At 38.0% G+C, this 17,973-nt stretch overlaps 1 protein-coding gene across 1 annotated transcript in view; it reads left to right on the top strand.

Moving 5' to 3' along the window:
* Positions 1–1,071: 1,071 nt before the first annotated feature.
* NEGR1 (neuronal growth regulator 1) overlaps positions 1,072–17,973 on the top strand; it is an 837,414-nt gene continuing 820,512 nt past the window's right edge. The window contains exon 1 of the mRNA XM_053592246.1: positions 1,072–1,458. Within this exon, the coding sequence (XP_053448221.1) occupies positions 1,283–1,458 (176 nt within the window). The 5' untranslated portion in view covers positions 1,072–1,282. The remainder of the gene's footprint in view (positions 1,459–17,973) is intronic.

Genomic DNA, 17,973 nt, shown 5'->3' with positions numbered 1-17,973 from the left:
CTGGATTGCAGTCTCTGCCGGTCTCTGCCCGACTCTGCGTCCCAGCTCGGCCAGCCCAGCGCGCCTGCGCGCGGCGTGCACGGGGCTCGCGCGTGCACCGCCCGCGCGTGCGCAGGCTGCGCAAGCACAGACGGCTCGTGCACAGCCGCGCGCGCATCTGGCGCGGGTGCTGCACACACTACCCTACACGCGCCGTGCTGACCACACGCACTCCCCCTGCACAGACACAACTTAATGTCAACACGCGCAGAGACGGGGGTGTTCCAATCCACAGTGGCTGCCGCAAGGGACACGCCAGCTGCACCAGCGCAAGGCCTCGCAGCCCTTCGTGTCCCCGCAGAAAGCAGCGTCCCGCCACCTTCCCTCCCTAGCCCCGAAAAACGCTAAAGAGACAACTAGTTGGCCTCGTGTTAACTGTAGCTGGGTCTCCGCCGCGAGATTAAAAGAAAACAAACCAAAAAACACAAGTCCCAGTCGCCGGCGTCATGATGGCGCCGAGCGCAACTTGGGGGACTTTAACTTACGGGGCCTCCTGAGGTAAAAGGCGCGGGGCAGGGATCGCCCCGCGTCGCCGCGTCCCCGCGCTCGGCGCTCGGCCGGCCCCGGCTCCGCTCGCCCGGCAGGGACCCTGCAGCCCGCCGGCCTCCGCCGGTCACCCAGCTCGCATCCTTGGGATATAACTCCTGATTTTTTCCTCTCGTTGCCTTTCTTTATTGTTTTTCTCTATTCTTTCTTTGCTTCCCCCCTCTGTATCCGCCCCCCACTTTCTCCATCCCCGGTCCGCGGGCGGGGTTGCTAAGGAAACGGCCGCTTGGCAACGCGCGCGAGCTCCGGGGCCGCGGCCGCCGCTGCGCCCCGCGCTGCCGCCGCCGCCGCCGCGATTGCAGCCGCCGCCGCGCCTCCTCCCGCCGCCGCCGGCGCGCTCGCCTCCTCGCTAGATGGTGTGCGAGCCGCCGAGCATTAGACACGCTCCGGACGCGGCCAAAAGCAACCGAGAGGAGGTGTCCTGTGGTGCCAGGGGGTGGGAGGGGAGGGAGGGAGGGCCGGCGCAGAGGAGGAGGAGGAGGGGAGGCAAATAAGAAAAAAGAGAAGGAAAAAAAGAGAGAGAGAGAGAAACAACACCCAACAACTAGGAAGAGGGAAAGAAAGAAACCCACCCACCCACCAAAAAAAAAAAAAAAAATCCTGTGGCGCGCCGCCTGGTTCCCGGGAAGACTCGCCAGCTCCAGGGGGTGGGGAGCGCGAGCTGCAGGCTGCTGGAGAGCGAGCAGCCCTCGCAGGGATGGACATGATGCTGTTGGTGCAGGGCGCTTGTTGCTCCAACCAGTGGCTGGCGGCCGTGCTGCTCAGCCTGTGCTGCCTGCTGCCCTCCTGCCTCCCGGCCGGACAGAGCGTGGACTTCCCCTGGGCCGCCGTGGACAACATGATGGTCAGGAAGGGGGACACGGCGGTGCTTAGGTAGGAGGACGGCGCGCGTTCGTACTTGTCTCGGGCTGCCTGTCTGTCTCTCTTTCCACCCCCTCTGCCTTCCGCAGCGCGGGTGCTCCGCCCGGAGAGACCCCATCTCTCCAGCCCAGGTGTGTGCTGGGGCAGGTGGCAGCTGGACGCGTGATGCTCAAGCACTTTGCCAGGGCGCCAAGTAGCCCGGGGACGAGTGGAGTGTCAGGTCTGGAAGGAGGGGCAGGTGCCACTTGGAAACTCGACTCTCAAGGTCTCTGTTGACTGGCGTGGGGGACTCTCCACAAGTTTATGGGGGTTGTTTCTGTTTTACTCCAGCAAAAGCGACTTTTTCAAACTGCTGGCTCTCTGTTCCCTTTTATTTTCCCTCTCACTTGTATCAACTGGGTACTTAGGTCCAGTTGCTTGCTTTTCGGTTTTATTGCCTTTCCCCTTTTCTCCCTTCTCTGTTTAATCCTTCCTCTCTTTTCCCGTTTTCTCCATCCCCTTATTGCTCCCTTTTCCCGCCAGGTCCTCTTCTCACCCGGTTGTATTTTCTCTCTGTTCCGTATCTCTTTTTATTTTCTCCTCTTTTTAAAACATCTCACCGCTGTCATTTCTGATCCTCTTACTGAACCCTCTTCCTCCTCCCCTTTCCCCATGTTTTCCCTGTTACTCTGTCTTGTCTTCCTCTTTGGATTCCCGTCTGCGTTTTCTCTCCTGGACCCTCTCCCGGCCCTGTCATACACCCGGGCGTGCTCACACTCCTCTCCGCTACCATTTTCCCACCCTGGTCAATCTGGTTTTCATGAACACTTTCCGTCTCTCTCCCACGCTCCCTCACACCCTCACCTGCCTGGCACTCAGGCCCTCACGACCACTTTCACATTCCGATTCTGTCACTGTTTAAAGGCACGCACTGCTCTCTTCCCCACGCTGTCACTCACACATGTGTACAGGGCACCTCTCCTCTAGCTCTCTCCAGCTATTCCCTCTCCCTTCCCTGCTTCTTGTCTTTAGTTTTACTTCTTTTCCTTCCCCTCTCTTCGGTGCTTCTGTTCTCTAAGCTTGAACATTGAAATAGTTTGTCACTAAGAGCGTCCATAGCTAGATTTTACCCGTAAGCCACAGTGCAGAGTGAGCTTCTGGAAACATTTTATTTCTCATGAAAATATAAATTGATGATCAGCAGTGCTCCCATCTAAACAAGGCTGAACACCCTATTCTTCCATTTCCCATCACCCTTCCTTCTCCCTACGTCTCCCTGAAAGATTTCCTCTCTCTCCACTGGGTGGTAGTTGACTTCTAAGTGTGAATGGCACAAAATCAGTGTACATGGTTGTTTCAGGTGAAAGAGAGTGGTGGGCTATGTTTCTGCTTCAATCAGGCAACATGTTTCAATTTAATGATGTGGGTGTGGTATAGGACTTGTGCCTTTCTAGACATGAGTCCATATTTGCTGGGAATTCTGTTAGACTTTATAATGTACATTAACCACGTGTTTTATAGCACACATTTATCTCTGTTGTGAATACAAAATGGTACTAAATGTTCATTCAAGTAATAAATATTTTTTGTTATAACACAGTTAAATTATTTTTAGCAAGATTGATGAGCTCTTTGTCGCATACAGGATGTAAAGTAACCCATATTTACTTTTTTATTAAGTTTCTTTTACAAGTTTGAGCAAAAGTGGTAAAGACTACACACTATTCAGAGGCTGCAGACGGGTCCAAGGGGAGCTGCAATATATGTTTGTAGCAGCGTACTGCTTATTTGTAAGGAGCTTTACCCTTTTCAATCTTAAGGATTTGGTAGACTACTTCTCTTGCCATGATACATCTTGGCATTGTGTTCTCTAAGAACAATCTCATAAATACTGTGGTTAATTAGAATAGCCCGACCCCCATTTTTCTTCCAGGAGATCTGTATTTAATGTTCTCACTGCTTCCGTCGAGGAAGCTTCCCTCACGTGTGGGGACCGTGTCTTTCCAGTGTGGCTGGTTTGATGCATTCCTTGTTAACTTGGTGTGCACTGCACCTCATCCATTTCTGTGTTAGATCTTGAGTTTTGTAATGTCTTATTGTAGGGAACTTTTGACTTTGAAACTTCTTAAAGATAACATAACCTGTCTCTTCTCAATAATGTCTCTACCCCATTGGTTTTTAAATAATTACTTTTGGCCATATGAATTTGAAATTTGGTCTACATCACTTTTTACCCTAAGCAACTTGTGCATCATAATTTTAATTTTCTAGGAAGTAGTCAATTGTTGAGCAAAAGTAAAAATACATGTAGAAATGCATTGTCCATAGGTTTTAAACTTATTTAACATATTTATTTGCAATAGATGCTGTGTTCATTAAAAACCGTGTTAGATGTTGTCAGTTATTTTTTCTTGACTCTTCTGCAGCACGCATTTGCTGTGCTCAGGGACCAATGTAGAATGGAGCTTAAGGACTGAGTATAGGCTACTTGGTTGAAATATTATTCATCAAGAGTAATGTCACGGTTGTATTACGTGTTTATTTAGTATACTTAAAATCATATTTGATGGTATTCCAATGAAAACAAAACAAACAAAACATCTTGGTGTGTGTCACACTTTATGGGGGCAAGACATGATTGCAAGAGGGACTTTACCTAACAATTGCAATCAGTGTGACCTGGCTTATTGTACCCTCAATGAATCCCCAACAATAAAAAAACAAACAAACATCTGTCCTTTAAACATAGATCCCTTGCCCATCAAAGTACATGAGGGTAATGCTCAGGAGAACACTTAACTGAATTACATGATACTATTTATCAGGCTTTCCACAATATATTCTATTTTTAAAGGAACATATTTTCTCAAAGTGTTTCAAGTAAAAAGCAAATAGTGGCGTAAGTTATCAAATAACTTTAAGTGGTAAAGGCCTTAACGTGCAAACATGCCAGTCACTGACTCCGTTGCCTGTGGTTACATTAATGAAACAGAAGTTTAAAGGTCAAATGGTACGTTTCTATCTCATAAGTGTCAGAATGTCTGTTTTTGAGAAGAAAATCAAGAAAAACAAAACTTTCCTTAAATGGAGTTATAAAACCCATTCTGTTTTTACTAACTATCATTTTATAAATCATCTCTGTTCAGCTTACAGGAAGACTTATAATGAAATTCCACTAACAATATGAACATCGCTTCTTTTAGAAGGATTTTTTTTAAAAGAATTAAATAATTTTAACATCCTTACCATGTTAACTTTACTGTTTAAGGTTAGTGAAGCCATATATTAAATGTCAGGACGCCCTTTTTAAGTAATGTCATTCACTGCTAAATCTCTGAAAGATTCACTTGAATTATTTGGGCTTTCTTGATGAAGTATTTAATGATGCATATATCCGAGGTAGTAATGTTTGATATCTCCTTAACTTAAACTTTGGAATTATCCAGATGCAAGGTCTAACGTACATTATAATTTGCTACATATACAAATTATTTTCATTAATTTATTAAATATAGATTTTGCATATATTATTTTTAACAAAACTTGGTAATCTTTGTGTGGTGACATTAACTTTTTCTCTGTTCTTCAAGCTGTGCTTTGTAGTACCTGGAAGATCTCAGTTAATGTGTCATGGAAAGACATAGCAGGTAATGCTAGAGTCACATTGGTTACACTTCAGGACCCAGAGATTCTAGAGCTGGAGAACTGAGGAAAATGTAACCCTGCTCTAGTTCAATACGCAACTTTCAGATGACTTTTTAAGGTTTATTTTTGCACTTAAACTTTAACGTGAATTAGTTCTTTTATTAACAAACATCATTATGTAAATATGTCAGACTGTCAGACATACTTACTGTTCTTTGGAAACAATACTATGAACATCCTTGTTAGCATCTTCCCTGAATCTACATATTTAAAAAACACATGTCATTTAAAAACTAATATTTTCCATCTGTTTTCTTTTTCAACCCATCTTATGAATTTTGTACATTTTTAGCAGCCTCCCTGATAGGAATTCAAAATATCCTATTATCTGCTTATCATGTTTTAATTGAAGGAAGAAAGATTCTTTCTTTAATTGTGATATCTTCTTTTACCTTAGCAAAGTTGAACACAACTTTGTCATTTTAATGCAATAGATTTGATGGAAATTCTATGACATTCTACTTTGAGATTGTAAAATGGAGGAACACTTTTGCGTAGAGCACAGGTCCAATTTCTACCCCATTGGAAGCTATGAAATTTTGCAAGCATCTTTGTAAATCTATATGACAGGTATTTGTTATATTTCAGCCTGTCTGTACAATACATTTTGCCTTTTGATTAGACAACATTAATTAGTTTTGGTTTGAATGCATACTACTTGTTACAATAAAATACATGATTTCTGTATGAGTACAATTAAAATACTAGAAAAATGCTGGGGCAAATTAATTAGTTTGTACTCTTAAACTGTCATTGGAGATTCTCATATTTTCTGTGGAGTTATTCCTAAACATTGTTGTATCGGATTAAGTGAGATCTCACCACTCACTCTCCCTCCTCCTCCTTTCTCTTTCCCTCTTATGTTTTTCTTTCACGTGGGCCTGTAGTTGTTTATATATTGGTTTCATATTAGTATTGAGTACATTGGATATTTTTTTTCCCTTCTTGTGATACTTCCCTAAGAAGAATGTGTTTCAACTCCATCCAGGTAAACAAAAGACATAATGTCTGTGTCTTTTCTATAGCTGAATACTACTCCATGGTATAGATATACCACAGTTTGTTAAAACGTTCATGGGTTCATGGGCACCTGGGTTGATTCCACATCTTGGCAATGCCTGGAGCTACAGTAAACATTCTAGTGCAGATGTTCTTGTGGTAAAATGGTGTATTTTTCTGCTGGGTAGATCCCTAGTAATGGAATTGCAGGATCAAATGGAAAGTCCACTTTTATGGAGAAGTCCCCATACTTCTTCCCATAGAGGTTGTATTATATTTTAAATTCAATTTTTCTAGATAGATTTATTTTGGCCCCATCTTTTGAGTTTAGAAGAATTGAAAAGCCCCATGTGGTTGTATAAATCTTTGAAAAAGTGGGTTGATGAACTACTTATTTTTAATAGATGGGCTTTAAATTAAATGACTCCATGGAATGAGTTAATTCTGCAATATGTGACTTCTAAAGAAAGTTCGCGTTGTTCACCTCATGGTGTGTGTCAGTCCGTGGCCTGACTGATCTGACACAGCCTTTGTTCTCCTGCTGTTCTGTGTTGTTGGAACAGGCAGTGGGGTGGATCCTCCAGGCTGCACTCCCAGTCTTTCCTGTCACCTGTCTTCAGGCAGTAGTTGGCCGGTAGAAAGTGGTTTGGGAGAAGGGAAGACATGATGAAGTGGTAGACCTGGGAATTTCTCCCTTCCTTCATTGTTTCAGGCAGAGTCCAGCAGGGGATCCATGTTCCATCAGGACCGTCTGGTTCTAGCTTCTGCCTGATAACTCCCTCTGGGGCTGCTCTTGGCTGCCTAGTCGGGTTATTCCTCCAACCAGGAGCAGCAGAGTCTTCCTGCTGTTCCTACCACTGGTTTACCCCACACCATCAGTTTGGCTTCTCCGTGATTGTGTTCCCTATCTGATACATGTCTTGCATTAAATCCCCTAGATTTTAAATAGCCAGAATGGTTTAAGTGTTGCTTGTTGAACCCTTATCGACACATTGTGAAAAGTAATACTTTCGGTGATTTTAAAAGTATCTGAATGACTGTTTTGGCCAAGACACTGTAAATGTCTTGGCTCACGAGCACTGGATATAGTAGTTGTTTAAGGAAACATGCATAGAAATTAAACCATAACAACATTGAAAAGAAAAATGAATACACTAAAGTTTTCTCATGTACAGATTATGATGAGTATATTAAATCAAATGAATAACTATTGAATTAATTATATAATTTAATAAACCACTGAAGTAGGAAAAATACAGTGTTGCTATGTATGGAAAATGAAGTTAATGAATAAATATTAACAAGATTTAATAACACTGTATAATTTTTTTTGACTAAGCAAATGAGAATGAGTATCGAATCAAAATGCCAAGATAATTCCTATAGTGTTGGTGTTGCTTCCTAGATTCAATAAAAATTCAAGGTCTTTATTTTATGATTGTACCTTAATATTTGAAGAGCTAATCAAAGTTGCTAGTTATGAAGTATCTGATGCTAACAATGCCTGTGATTCAAGTATCTGAGTATTGGAGGAATTGGTCTCTAAAACCAGTGAGTCTTTTTGATTAGAAATAATATACATTGTTCCAAAGTGGTGTAAGTTAAGACATTATAGATGTCATATGCTTCGCACTGAAGAGCTAAGCGGAGTTTTGTCTTACTTTTTCTTTTTTAAACAGACCGTCTTAACTAAATATTAGATAATATGGTGACCTCCCCCTAAATTCTACATAACCCTTTCTGAAAGACAGTCATGTAGGTGTCTGGTTCCAGCATATACGATCATCATCAAGATGATGGAATTTCTCCATAATTGTGTAGGAAAAATGTTAAATTAAGACCATTATTAATGAAGTTTGCCTTTCTCAGGCATACTCTAGAAAAGATTTCTGAATTGGGCAGGAAGTTGAATTTCTTGATCCCCTCCATTCCATCTCCCTCAGGGCTTACTGATTCATTAAAGTTTTTCATTAAAACTTTTTATGTACATGATAAATAAAATTTATTGCTCTGTTTTTCCCTAGGAGCATGTAACTTTTTGCTTCTCTAAGGAAATTTTTTAATTAAGCCACATTTTGTTTTGTCACAATTTTTGTTTTGTGAATTAGCCAGTGGAAACGATAACTTCTACTACTACTAGAGAGTGAATTCTAGGGTTTTTCTACCTAACCATAATTATTATCAAATTGCTTTTTAATTACCCCTCTGTATCTAATTATAGAAAAATGTGGAAGATCTTAAAGACGTTTAACAATATAAATAATTGTACGTTTTGCCAAAATTAACCTTCTGTTCTTTTCTATATTAATTTTGACTGGAAAAACACCTGGGTTTGTCAGTGGTATAACTCTTGTTCATCTGTTTCTAAGATGATATCATAGAACCCCGTATATATGGTATTAGGCCAATGTCCATTAAATGTTCAACTAGCAAATCAATGGAAGGATAAAGAAATAGATACATTTGTTTCTCAGTTTAATTTTTTCACATTTTAATAACTAATATATTTAATATTATGTTAAATCTTCATGCTAACGGTAATTATCGAATGTGTAGATCAACAGTTTCTGCCGTAAGTAATTCTTGCAGAACCTTGTAAATATTCAGGGTCTTTAATTTTCAGGACAAAATCTGCTAGTGAGTGTTAAAGAAAATGTAATAGTTACTGGAAATATTTTAAAAGTGAAATACATTGAAATATATGGAATTTTACACAGTAATGTAAATACCTTGATTAAACTTTTATTTTGTGTGTGTTTGCATGTGTATGTGTGTGCATGCTACCTTGAGATTTCAGATGTAGCTGTTACTATGGTATTAGCAGAAAAAAATGAAATGCAATGGTCTAGTTGTAAAATTTTGAGATGTAGAATTGATTTTAAGAAGATGCAAAGTTTTAAATTATATAGAAAGGCTTTTGCTCTTCATAATTATAATCAACAGATACCAGGAATAGTTCAAAATGTCTACTGTGACTTCTTAACATTTTTTCTTTCTGTTTTAACTCATGGAAGCTCCTTTTTCTTTCTCTTAAGGCTTCAATTAAATGAAATCAATAAAGATACAGAGGTAGAGAGAATTGACTATTGCTATGTATGAATAACCCTCAATTAGGAAGAGTAGCTCACTCCTCAAACAGGAGCAGAACTTTCGTATCATTCCAGCCGTCTCCCTGAGGTCGGTCAACAGTACTTTATAAACCACAGGGTATTGATAGTAGGAGATAGAATTTTAATGTGGTCATGTGGCTCAGATTTATAATGTTGAGGAGGTTATCTATTAGCATGGTGGTTTCTAAGCCATATCAAGTTTTGAATCCTGAGAGAGGACCTTTGATGCTCAGAAGCATCCAGCTGGCATGGGAATTGGTCTCTTAATCACTTTCTCTAAGAAAAGGGGAGTAGAGGAAGGGAGGAATTTGGCAGTGTTGCCAGCATTAAATGTTGCTCTTTTGAACAAAAGCCAATACATTGTACTTTCCAAATAGCTGGTAATTTGCTCAATTTAAGAAAGACGTTTATAAACCTTTTTAGTCCAGAACTAAGTTGTACTTTACTGAATTTTTCTAAGCATTTAGACACAGGTCCATTGCCCACAGCCTTGTTACTTGATTGCTTTTCTTCTTTTTCTTTTTTCCTTTTTTTTTTAAATTTCATTTGTTTGTTTCAAACTGTGACTGTTTCCATAAAGCATTTCAGCGTTGGGGGCAACTTAAAGGGCCATATGAAATATGTGTGCCGTTTTCTTCAGAAACATTTTTGCTCTCACACATCTACGTTAAATTTAGAGATGGTAAATGAATTTAAGAGATTTTGTGAATATGAAAGCTGTAATCAGAAGGCATTGTTGGTACATTATCTCCAACAATATTTCATTGTCACATACAATAATATTAAATTAATAAATCAGAGGGCTCCTAGAGTTTCCTAACAATCATATAATAAGGTGATGTTATTCTTGCACCTGTTGCACAATGTCTCCCTGAAGCTGCCGTTTTCAAAAACCGAACCACAATACTGAGGGAGGACGTAGTATAAACTTCAGAGAAATTGGCCACTTCTCTTATTGAGCTTATTTAACAGTGATTGTTTTGCTTGTATATCATTAACACGAAACAATGCTATGAAGACTTACTTCCTATCTATCAAGTTTTTGCTTCATATTCATTATTTTTGCTTCTGTATAAAGTTTGTTTTTGAGTCTGTTGAGACTGCTTAGTTTTATTGAATTGGTCATCCTCGGAGGTGTCCTGAATGGGAGGGTCCAGGACTTGATTTCCTGCTTCTGTACTTGCTGGCTGTGTGACTTGGAGCAAAAGCCTCACCTTTCCTCTCCCACTCATCTCCCCGGACTGAATGTGAGGCCGTATGCGAGATGGGCATGGTGCCGGATGATCTCAGCTAAGCATTTCATGTTGCTTTTCTTCTCCTAATCCCAATCTAATATTTATTTGCATTTGACTCCAAATCTGGAAGAACAAACACACTACAAACTGTTTTACCAATTAGGGTGTAAACCCGGTGCACTCAAAGCAATGGAACCACACATTTTCCGCTCAGCGCACTGATGGGATGTGACTCGTTTACCATAAGGAAGCGCACGGTGATCGAATGGTCTCATTAAACATTGAGGGCCTAACGGGGAAATGAGAAGAGTCAGAAGAAACAATGGCAGGGAAGAGTCAGGAGATGAAGATTAACATTTGTAGCAGTTGGTTAGAAGAGAAAGTGGGATAACTGGTGACGACATTGGAATAGTTGATCAGAGGGCTAGAATTGAAACAAAAAAAAAAGTCAACTCTGGATTCTGAGTAGGATAGCCAGTAATTATCCATGATTATAAATGGGGCCCCAGGGCTTCTTATGCTGAAGACAGTGCAGTTCAAAAGCAGTCTGCATGGATGAGACTTTCCCTGCACTTTGCCATTTTGACTATAGGTAATATAATTCATAGAAGCTCAGAAATTATGTCTTAATACTTGCTCTGAAATGGCATATTTTCAAAATGCAGAAATGTTTTATGCTCAAAATAATGGAGCATGAACCCCATGTTTCAGATTCGGCTCAGACTCCCAGAGTTCTGCTATGTATGACATGCACAACGATATGGAATAAGCTTTTGCTTCCCCGTGTTTTAGCCGAGGATGCTTGCAAAGAGCAGTTAACTTGCCCTGGGTGAAACAGGTAGGAAGTGACTGAGCTGGAATTCAAATCGAAGTCCTTTATTCCAATCCCAGTACCTTTTTCATTATTGTTTATTACTAAGAAAGCTGAAAGCAATTCATCAATTTATTGCTTATTCAGTTATTATTTATTGGGCACCAACTGTATTTTAGCTACTGTTACATCCACAGTGAGAAACAGTGATCAGATGTTATGCCACATACATGTATTTGATGGAAGATGTGAAATTGTTTAAATGACATTAAGTACTTCGCAGATATATTAAGTGTGTATGTCATATACATCTACATCGAATGGTCACGAGCATTTGCTGGAATTCATAACATTTCTATAAGTAATCTGAATAAAATCTCTTATTCAAAAATGATTTCATCCCTAATGATTACAAACTGTTGATAAGATTAGAGAAAAACAAACAGCTATTGAATGTCATTTAAGTATTATATATGGCTTACTTTGATAAATCTTCAAAACTACCTATGATTTTTGTTGTTAGGACCTAAACTATCTTTAATTCCTTTACATAGAGATTCGTTGTCCACATTTTATTTATTTATTTATTTATTTTTTAAAATTATTTTTTATTAACTCATAACTTTGTACATTGATGCATATATGGGGTTCAGGGTACTGCTTCGATATACAATGTGAAATGTTTACATTGAACTAAGTAACACATCCATCACAATTATACTCATTCCTTTATAGTTTTGAAATGTACTTTTGCATCATGTACATTAGGTGAGGTCCCCCCCCAAAACCCTCCCTCCTCGCATATCCTTCCTCCCCTCCCCTCTCTCTCCTCTTCCCTTCTACTCTCTATGTATTGATTTTACAGTAGTATTGAGTATATTGGATACTTTTTTTTTTTCCATTCTTGAGATACTTACTAATATGTTCCAACTCCATCCAGGTAAACACAAAAAATGTGAAGTCTCATCTTTTTTTATGGCTGCATAGTGTTCCATGGTGTACATATACCACATTTTTTAATCCATTCATGGGTTGATGGGCTCTTGGGCTGTTTCCATGTCTTGCGTATTATGAATTGGGCTGCAATAAACATTCTGGTGCAAATGTCTTTATTGTAAAATAATTTTTGATCATCTGGGTATATACCTAGTAGAGGAATTGCAGGATTGAATGGGAGGTCTACTTTTAGTTCCTTGAGTGTTCTCCAAACTTCTTTCCAAAAACGTTGTATTAGCATGCATTCCCACCAGCAGTGTAGAAGAGTTCCCTTCTCTCCACATCCATGCCAACATCTGTAGTTTTGGGATTTTGTGATATGGGCTAATCTTACTGAAGTTAGATGATTTCTCAAAGTAGTTTTGATTTGCGTTTCTCTGATGATTAAGGACGATGAGGATTTTTTTCATGTGTTTGTAGGCCATGTGCCTGTCTTAATCAGAGAAGTTTCTGTTCAAGTCTCTTGCCCACATAGAAGTGGGGTTATTTATTCTTTTCTTATTGATTAGTTTGAGTTCTCTGTAGATTCTAGTTATCAGACCTTTGTCAGAAGCATAACTTACAAAAAGCTTCTTCCATTCTGAAGGTTGTCTGTTTGCTTTACTTACTGTGCTCTTGGTTATGCAAAATCTTTTTAGTTTGATCAGAGTCCAGTAATATATTTTTGGTGTTGCTTCAATTGCCAGAGTGGGGAGGGTCCTTCTCATAAAATATTCTCACAGGCCAATTTCTTCAAGTGTTTTCCCTGTACTCTCTTTTAGTATTTTTATAGTTTTATTTAAGTTTAAATCTTCTATCCAGTGAGAATCAATTTTTGTTAATGGTGAAAGGTGGGGTCCAGTTTCAGTTTTCTGTAAGGTTACCAGCCAGTTCACCATTTGTTAAATAGGGAGTCTTTTCCCCATGAATATTTTTCATAGGCTTGTTGAAGATCAAATGACAACAAGCGGGGTTCACCTCTTGGTTCTCTATTCTGTTCCATAAATCTACTGCTCTGTTTTTGTGCCAGTACCATGCTGTTTTGATCACTATAGATTTATAGTATAGCCTGAAGTCTGGTAAGGTGATACCTCCTGATTTGTTCTTATTTCTGAGTAATTTATTTGCTATTTGAGGTTTTTTCTTATTCCACACAAAATGAAGTAATATTTTTTTCAAGTTCTTTGAAGGACGATAATGGTGCTTTATTGGGGATTACATTAAATCTGTAGATTGCTTTGGGTAGTATGGACATTTTAACAATGTTAATTCTTCCCAGGCATGATCATGGTATGTTTTTCCATTTGTTAACATCTTCAGCTATTTCTTTTCTCAGGGTTTCATAGTTCTCTTTATGGAGGTCTTTCACATCCTTTGTTAGGTAAATTCCCAGATATTGTTTGGCACTATTATAAAAGGAATAGAGCCCTTGACTATATCTTGAGCTTGAATATTGTTGGCATATATAAAAGCTACTGACTTGTAAGTATTGATTTTGTATCCTGGGACACTGCTGTATTCCTTGATCACTTGTAAGAGTTTTGAAGTTGAGTCCCTGGGATTTTCTAGGTATAGGATTATATCATCAGCAAAGAGTGAGAGTTTAATCTTCTCTGACCCTATTTGGATATCCTTGATCGCCTTCTCTTGCCTGATAGCTATGGCTAAGGCTTCAATTACTATATTGAATAGCAGTGGAGATGATGGTCATACTTGCCTCATTCCTGATCTGAGTGGAATGTTTTCCATTTACACCATTCAATATGATATTGACTGTGGGTTTGCCGTAGATGGCCTCTATCAGTTTAAGAAATGTCCATTGTATGCCTATTTTCTTAAGAATTCTGATCATAAAAGGATGCTGGCTATTATCAAAGGCTTTTTCTGCATCAATTGAGATAATCATATGGTCTTTGTTTTTTATTTTATTGATGAAATGTATTATATTTATAGATTTGTGTATGTTGAACCAAACCTGTAACCCTGGAATAAAACCAGCTTGATCATGGTGAATAATTTTTTTGATGTGTTGTTAAATTCTGTTTGCTAAGATCTTATTGAATATTTTTGCATCAATATTCATTAATGATATTGGTCTATAATTTTCTTTCTTTGTTGGATCCTTTCCTGGTTTGGGTATCAGGGTGATACTTGTCTCATAGAATGTATTGGGAAGTATTTCTTCTTTTTTCTATGCTTTGGAAAAGGTTGTATAATATAGGTCCTGGTTCCTCTTGAAAGGTTTGATAGAATTCAGATGTCAAGCCATCTGGTCCTGGACTTTTCTTTATAGGTAGATTTCGTATTGTTGATGCTATTTCAGTGGTTGATATAGATGTATTTAAGATTTCTAATTCTTTCTGGTTGAGTCTAGGAAGGTGGCATCCTTCTAGATATTGGTCCATTTCCTTCAGGTTTTCATATTTCTGGGAATAGAGATTTTTGTAGTAATCATTGAAGATTTTTTTTTGAATTTCTGATGTATCTCAAAACTACCTATGTTTTTTCTACTTTACAACTGTGGAAATAACCTCTTAGATGCTAAGTAATTTTCTGAACTTTAGTACTGCTAGTAAATGCATGATTGGGATTCGATCCTAGATATGTGTATCTCTAAGTCCCATGCTCATTCTTTTTAAAGCCAGAGTATTTCCTGGAGCTTTTTGTGTACTATGGTCCTTAACAGAGATGAGGAGCAGTAGTTCTTGCTGTAGTGCTCCAAGCCCCTGGTTTAATCATTTGAACACTAATTCTGGTATAACTCTGAACAGCTGAAACACCTTGATTTACCCCTTGGAAAGGGTTAGGCAGCACACAGTTCTGAGCACTATTATTTCCCAAGATAGAAAGGTCAAAAAATGCTGAGATCTTTGAAGATGCTTTCACTCCAGTTTCATTACACATGTCAGTAACAGGTTACAGAGTCTTAGGTTTAATGGCTGTTAATAAGTAAAATAAAACAGAGTCTTAGGTTTAATTGCTGTTAATAAGTAAAATAAACATGTTGCCTTCTGCTGCTGGCTGGTGGAAAGTGCATGTGCATGTAGATGTGTATTAATAGTTTATAGCCTAATCGAGTGAAAAGTTCCTTTTATCTGATCATAAGTAATTTAAGAATCTTTTAAAATGTGCTTACATATCCACATTCTACAGACTTTATGTGTGTACCCTAGAGGAGTGTAAATTTCATGATGGTTACTTGTTTGCATAGCCAAAGCTTTTCCCATGTAAAGTCCTATTTTTCCTCATATTATTCAATAATGTCATTAAACCTTCTAGCCAAATTGGAGCTTCTCCTTTAGAGTCCTGCAACCTTCCATTTTATAAAATTTATTCTATTGTATAGAATAGCAGAATATAACAGATGTGGTTCAACAGATATGATTTATGCATATAATATTATTGCAAATTCTTAACAGAGCCTTGCGTTTTGATATTTGTATAGCATATGTTTACTAAAGTTTAGGATCCTTCAATTGAGTTTTTAGATTATACTTCCTTTTGGGAATTTAGTTCATAATTTTTCACTTGTATAGCTTTTCCATAGGTAACCTGTTCTTTCAGGCATTTATTCACCCATTTCAGCATCTATGCTTTTGAGTCCCTGTAATGTACTGGGCACTTTTGTGTGAATTTGACATCCAGTAATGATAAGCAATAAGTTCTCTTATTTTGAAGACCAACAAGCACCTCATACATATTATTTGTACTTCTTGAACTTAATTTTTCTTCATCTGAAGTGGTTTTCCTTTGTACTGTCCTCTCTTTAATATGTTTGCACTTGCATTTCCCCTAATTTTATTATCAGTTTTTGACATATTCTGGAAGTCCATGCACAGTTTATTTCCTTCCTGAGTGTTTATTCTGTTTGCATCACAATCTTCTTGTTGTCCTTATGTGTTCCTTCTACACTACACTTTTCTCAGCATACTTGCATTTTTTTTTTTCTTGAAATGATAATGTGTGTAAGGAACACTTCAGAATTACCAGCTGATGCTCTGTTTGGCCAAGAAATCAAACAACATTTGTAATTCTTCTGTAAATAATTCTTATTGAAATATCACTTCCATGTTTTGTCACTTCATTTTTTAATAGTCCTGACCCTTCCACACTCAGTGGAATGAATGACACCTCTCTCTAGTAATCCCAATTATCAATGAGTTGATTTTCTGACTTTTCCTGGGGTATTCAAAACTTGTCCTTCATAGTTGATGTCTATAATCAGTTGATTTCTTGCAGACAATATCTAGACTTTTCTGTATAATACACCTTTAATTAGGAAATAATATGCTTAATGTTTATACAGGGAAATCACTAAATTATGAGTTCTTATTAATGTTCGTCATTCACATGAAAAACTCAAATCACCTTTGTCTTGTATAAGATGATAGAGATATTTCAAATTCCTTATAAAATCCTTCCACACACTCACCATTTTCTTCCAGCTACCTATGTTTGTGTATTTAAGATTGCCATTTAAAATAGTGGCATATTTTGTTAAATCATTGTAAAGAATGATTCAGGAAACTGATTTAAGATTAGTCACTTTGCTATGATATTAAATAATGATGGTACCTAATGTATAGGTTAAGAGAATTAAATAAGATTTGTGAACTCCTCAACATCATGCTTGGTACAAAATAAATAGTTAATAAATTTTTGCTATTGTAATTTATATACATATTAACGATAAATAATCATAGATATTATAGAGTATTAGCTATCAGCAACCAAAGCCAAGATTCACTGGTGCTATGATTACCTCCCCGTCCTCCATCCTGCTTTAGGGACTTAACTCTTGATTCTTTATTTTGGATTGGGTCTTTTGCTATTACATCCTTTTGTATGGGACTTTCTTCTCATTCAGTGATTTTCCAAAAATGGTTTCAATAATTTCTCTTAATATTAACTGTATAAACTCACCACGATGCTGTTTTCCCATGTTCCCACATGTGTATGGAATCTATCCATCGACATATTATTATTCACACATATACACACATTTGTGAAGTTATTTATGTTGTGAATTGGAAAAGTAAATTTTCTTGCATTAAATATTGGGTTAATAAAATGTGTTTGATAGATATAAGTTTATTCCTTCCATTTTAGTTATTAAAAAACCTCTGGCATACCATACGCCTGATGAAGAGAGAATTGTTACTTTAATTGCCTTTGTATCCTGTGGGCCTTGAATAGGCTTAGTGCATAGCAAAAATGCAAAAGAGGAAGTTCGATATATTTTATCTAGTAATAAATGGAAATATGGAAACTGATCAACTTTACTACCAAAAACTAATTAAAATTAAAAACTACCAAAACTTCTTCAAGAGTCAATTTATTATCTATTTTGAATGATTTTTATTTGATATAATCAGATAGGTTGGTAGTTAAACAGCTATCACCAGTCATGCATGACTGAAACAAAGAGGTTTTCCAAGAGTTTAGAGTATATGTACCCTAGAGAAAAAAATCTGACATATAAATTATTCATAACTTTGTAGTTTGTTATAGTTCAACTTCTGATTAAGAGGAAATTTGAAATTATATACAGCCATTGAACTATTTTATGAGGAAATGACAACTGAATAAGCACCAAAAATTTACTTACCACAGTACTTTATGATAATTATAAGTATATTACATTAACACAATCTTAGAAGAGATAAAAATATTATATAAAATTATTTCTTGCTAATGTGTTTTCCACCTTTAG

The sequence above is a fragment of the Nycticebus coucang genome, chromosome 5 (genome assembly GCF_027406575.1).
Source record: "Nycticebus coucang isolate mNycCou1 chromosome 5, mNycCou1.pri, whole genome shotgun sequence".
Lineage (NCBI taxonomy): Eukaryota > Metazoa > Chordata > Mammalia > Primates > Lorisidae > Nycticebus > Nycticebus coucang.
Note: the sequence above shows the minus strand (reverse complement) of the source record. Positions and strands in the feature narration are given on the sequence as shown.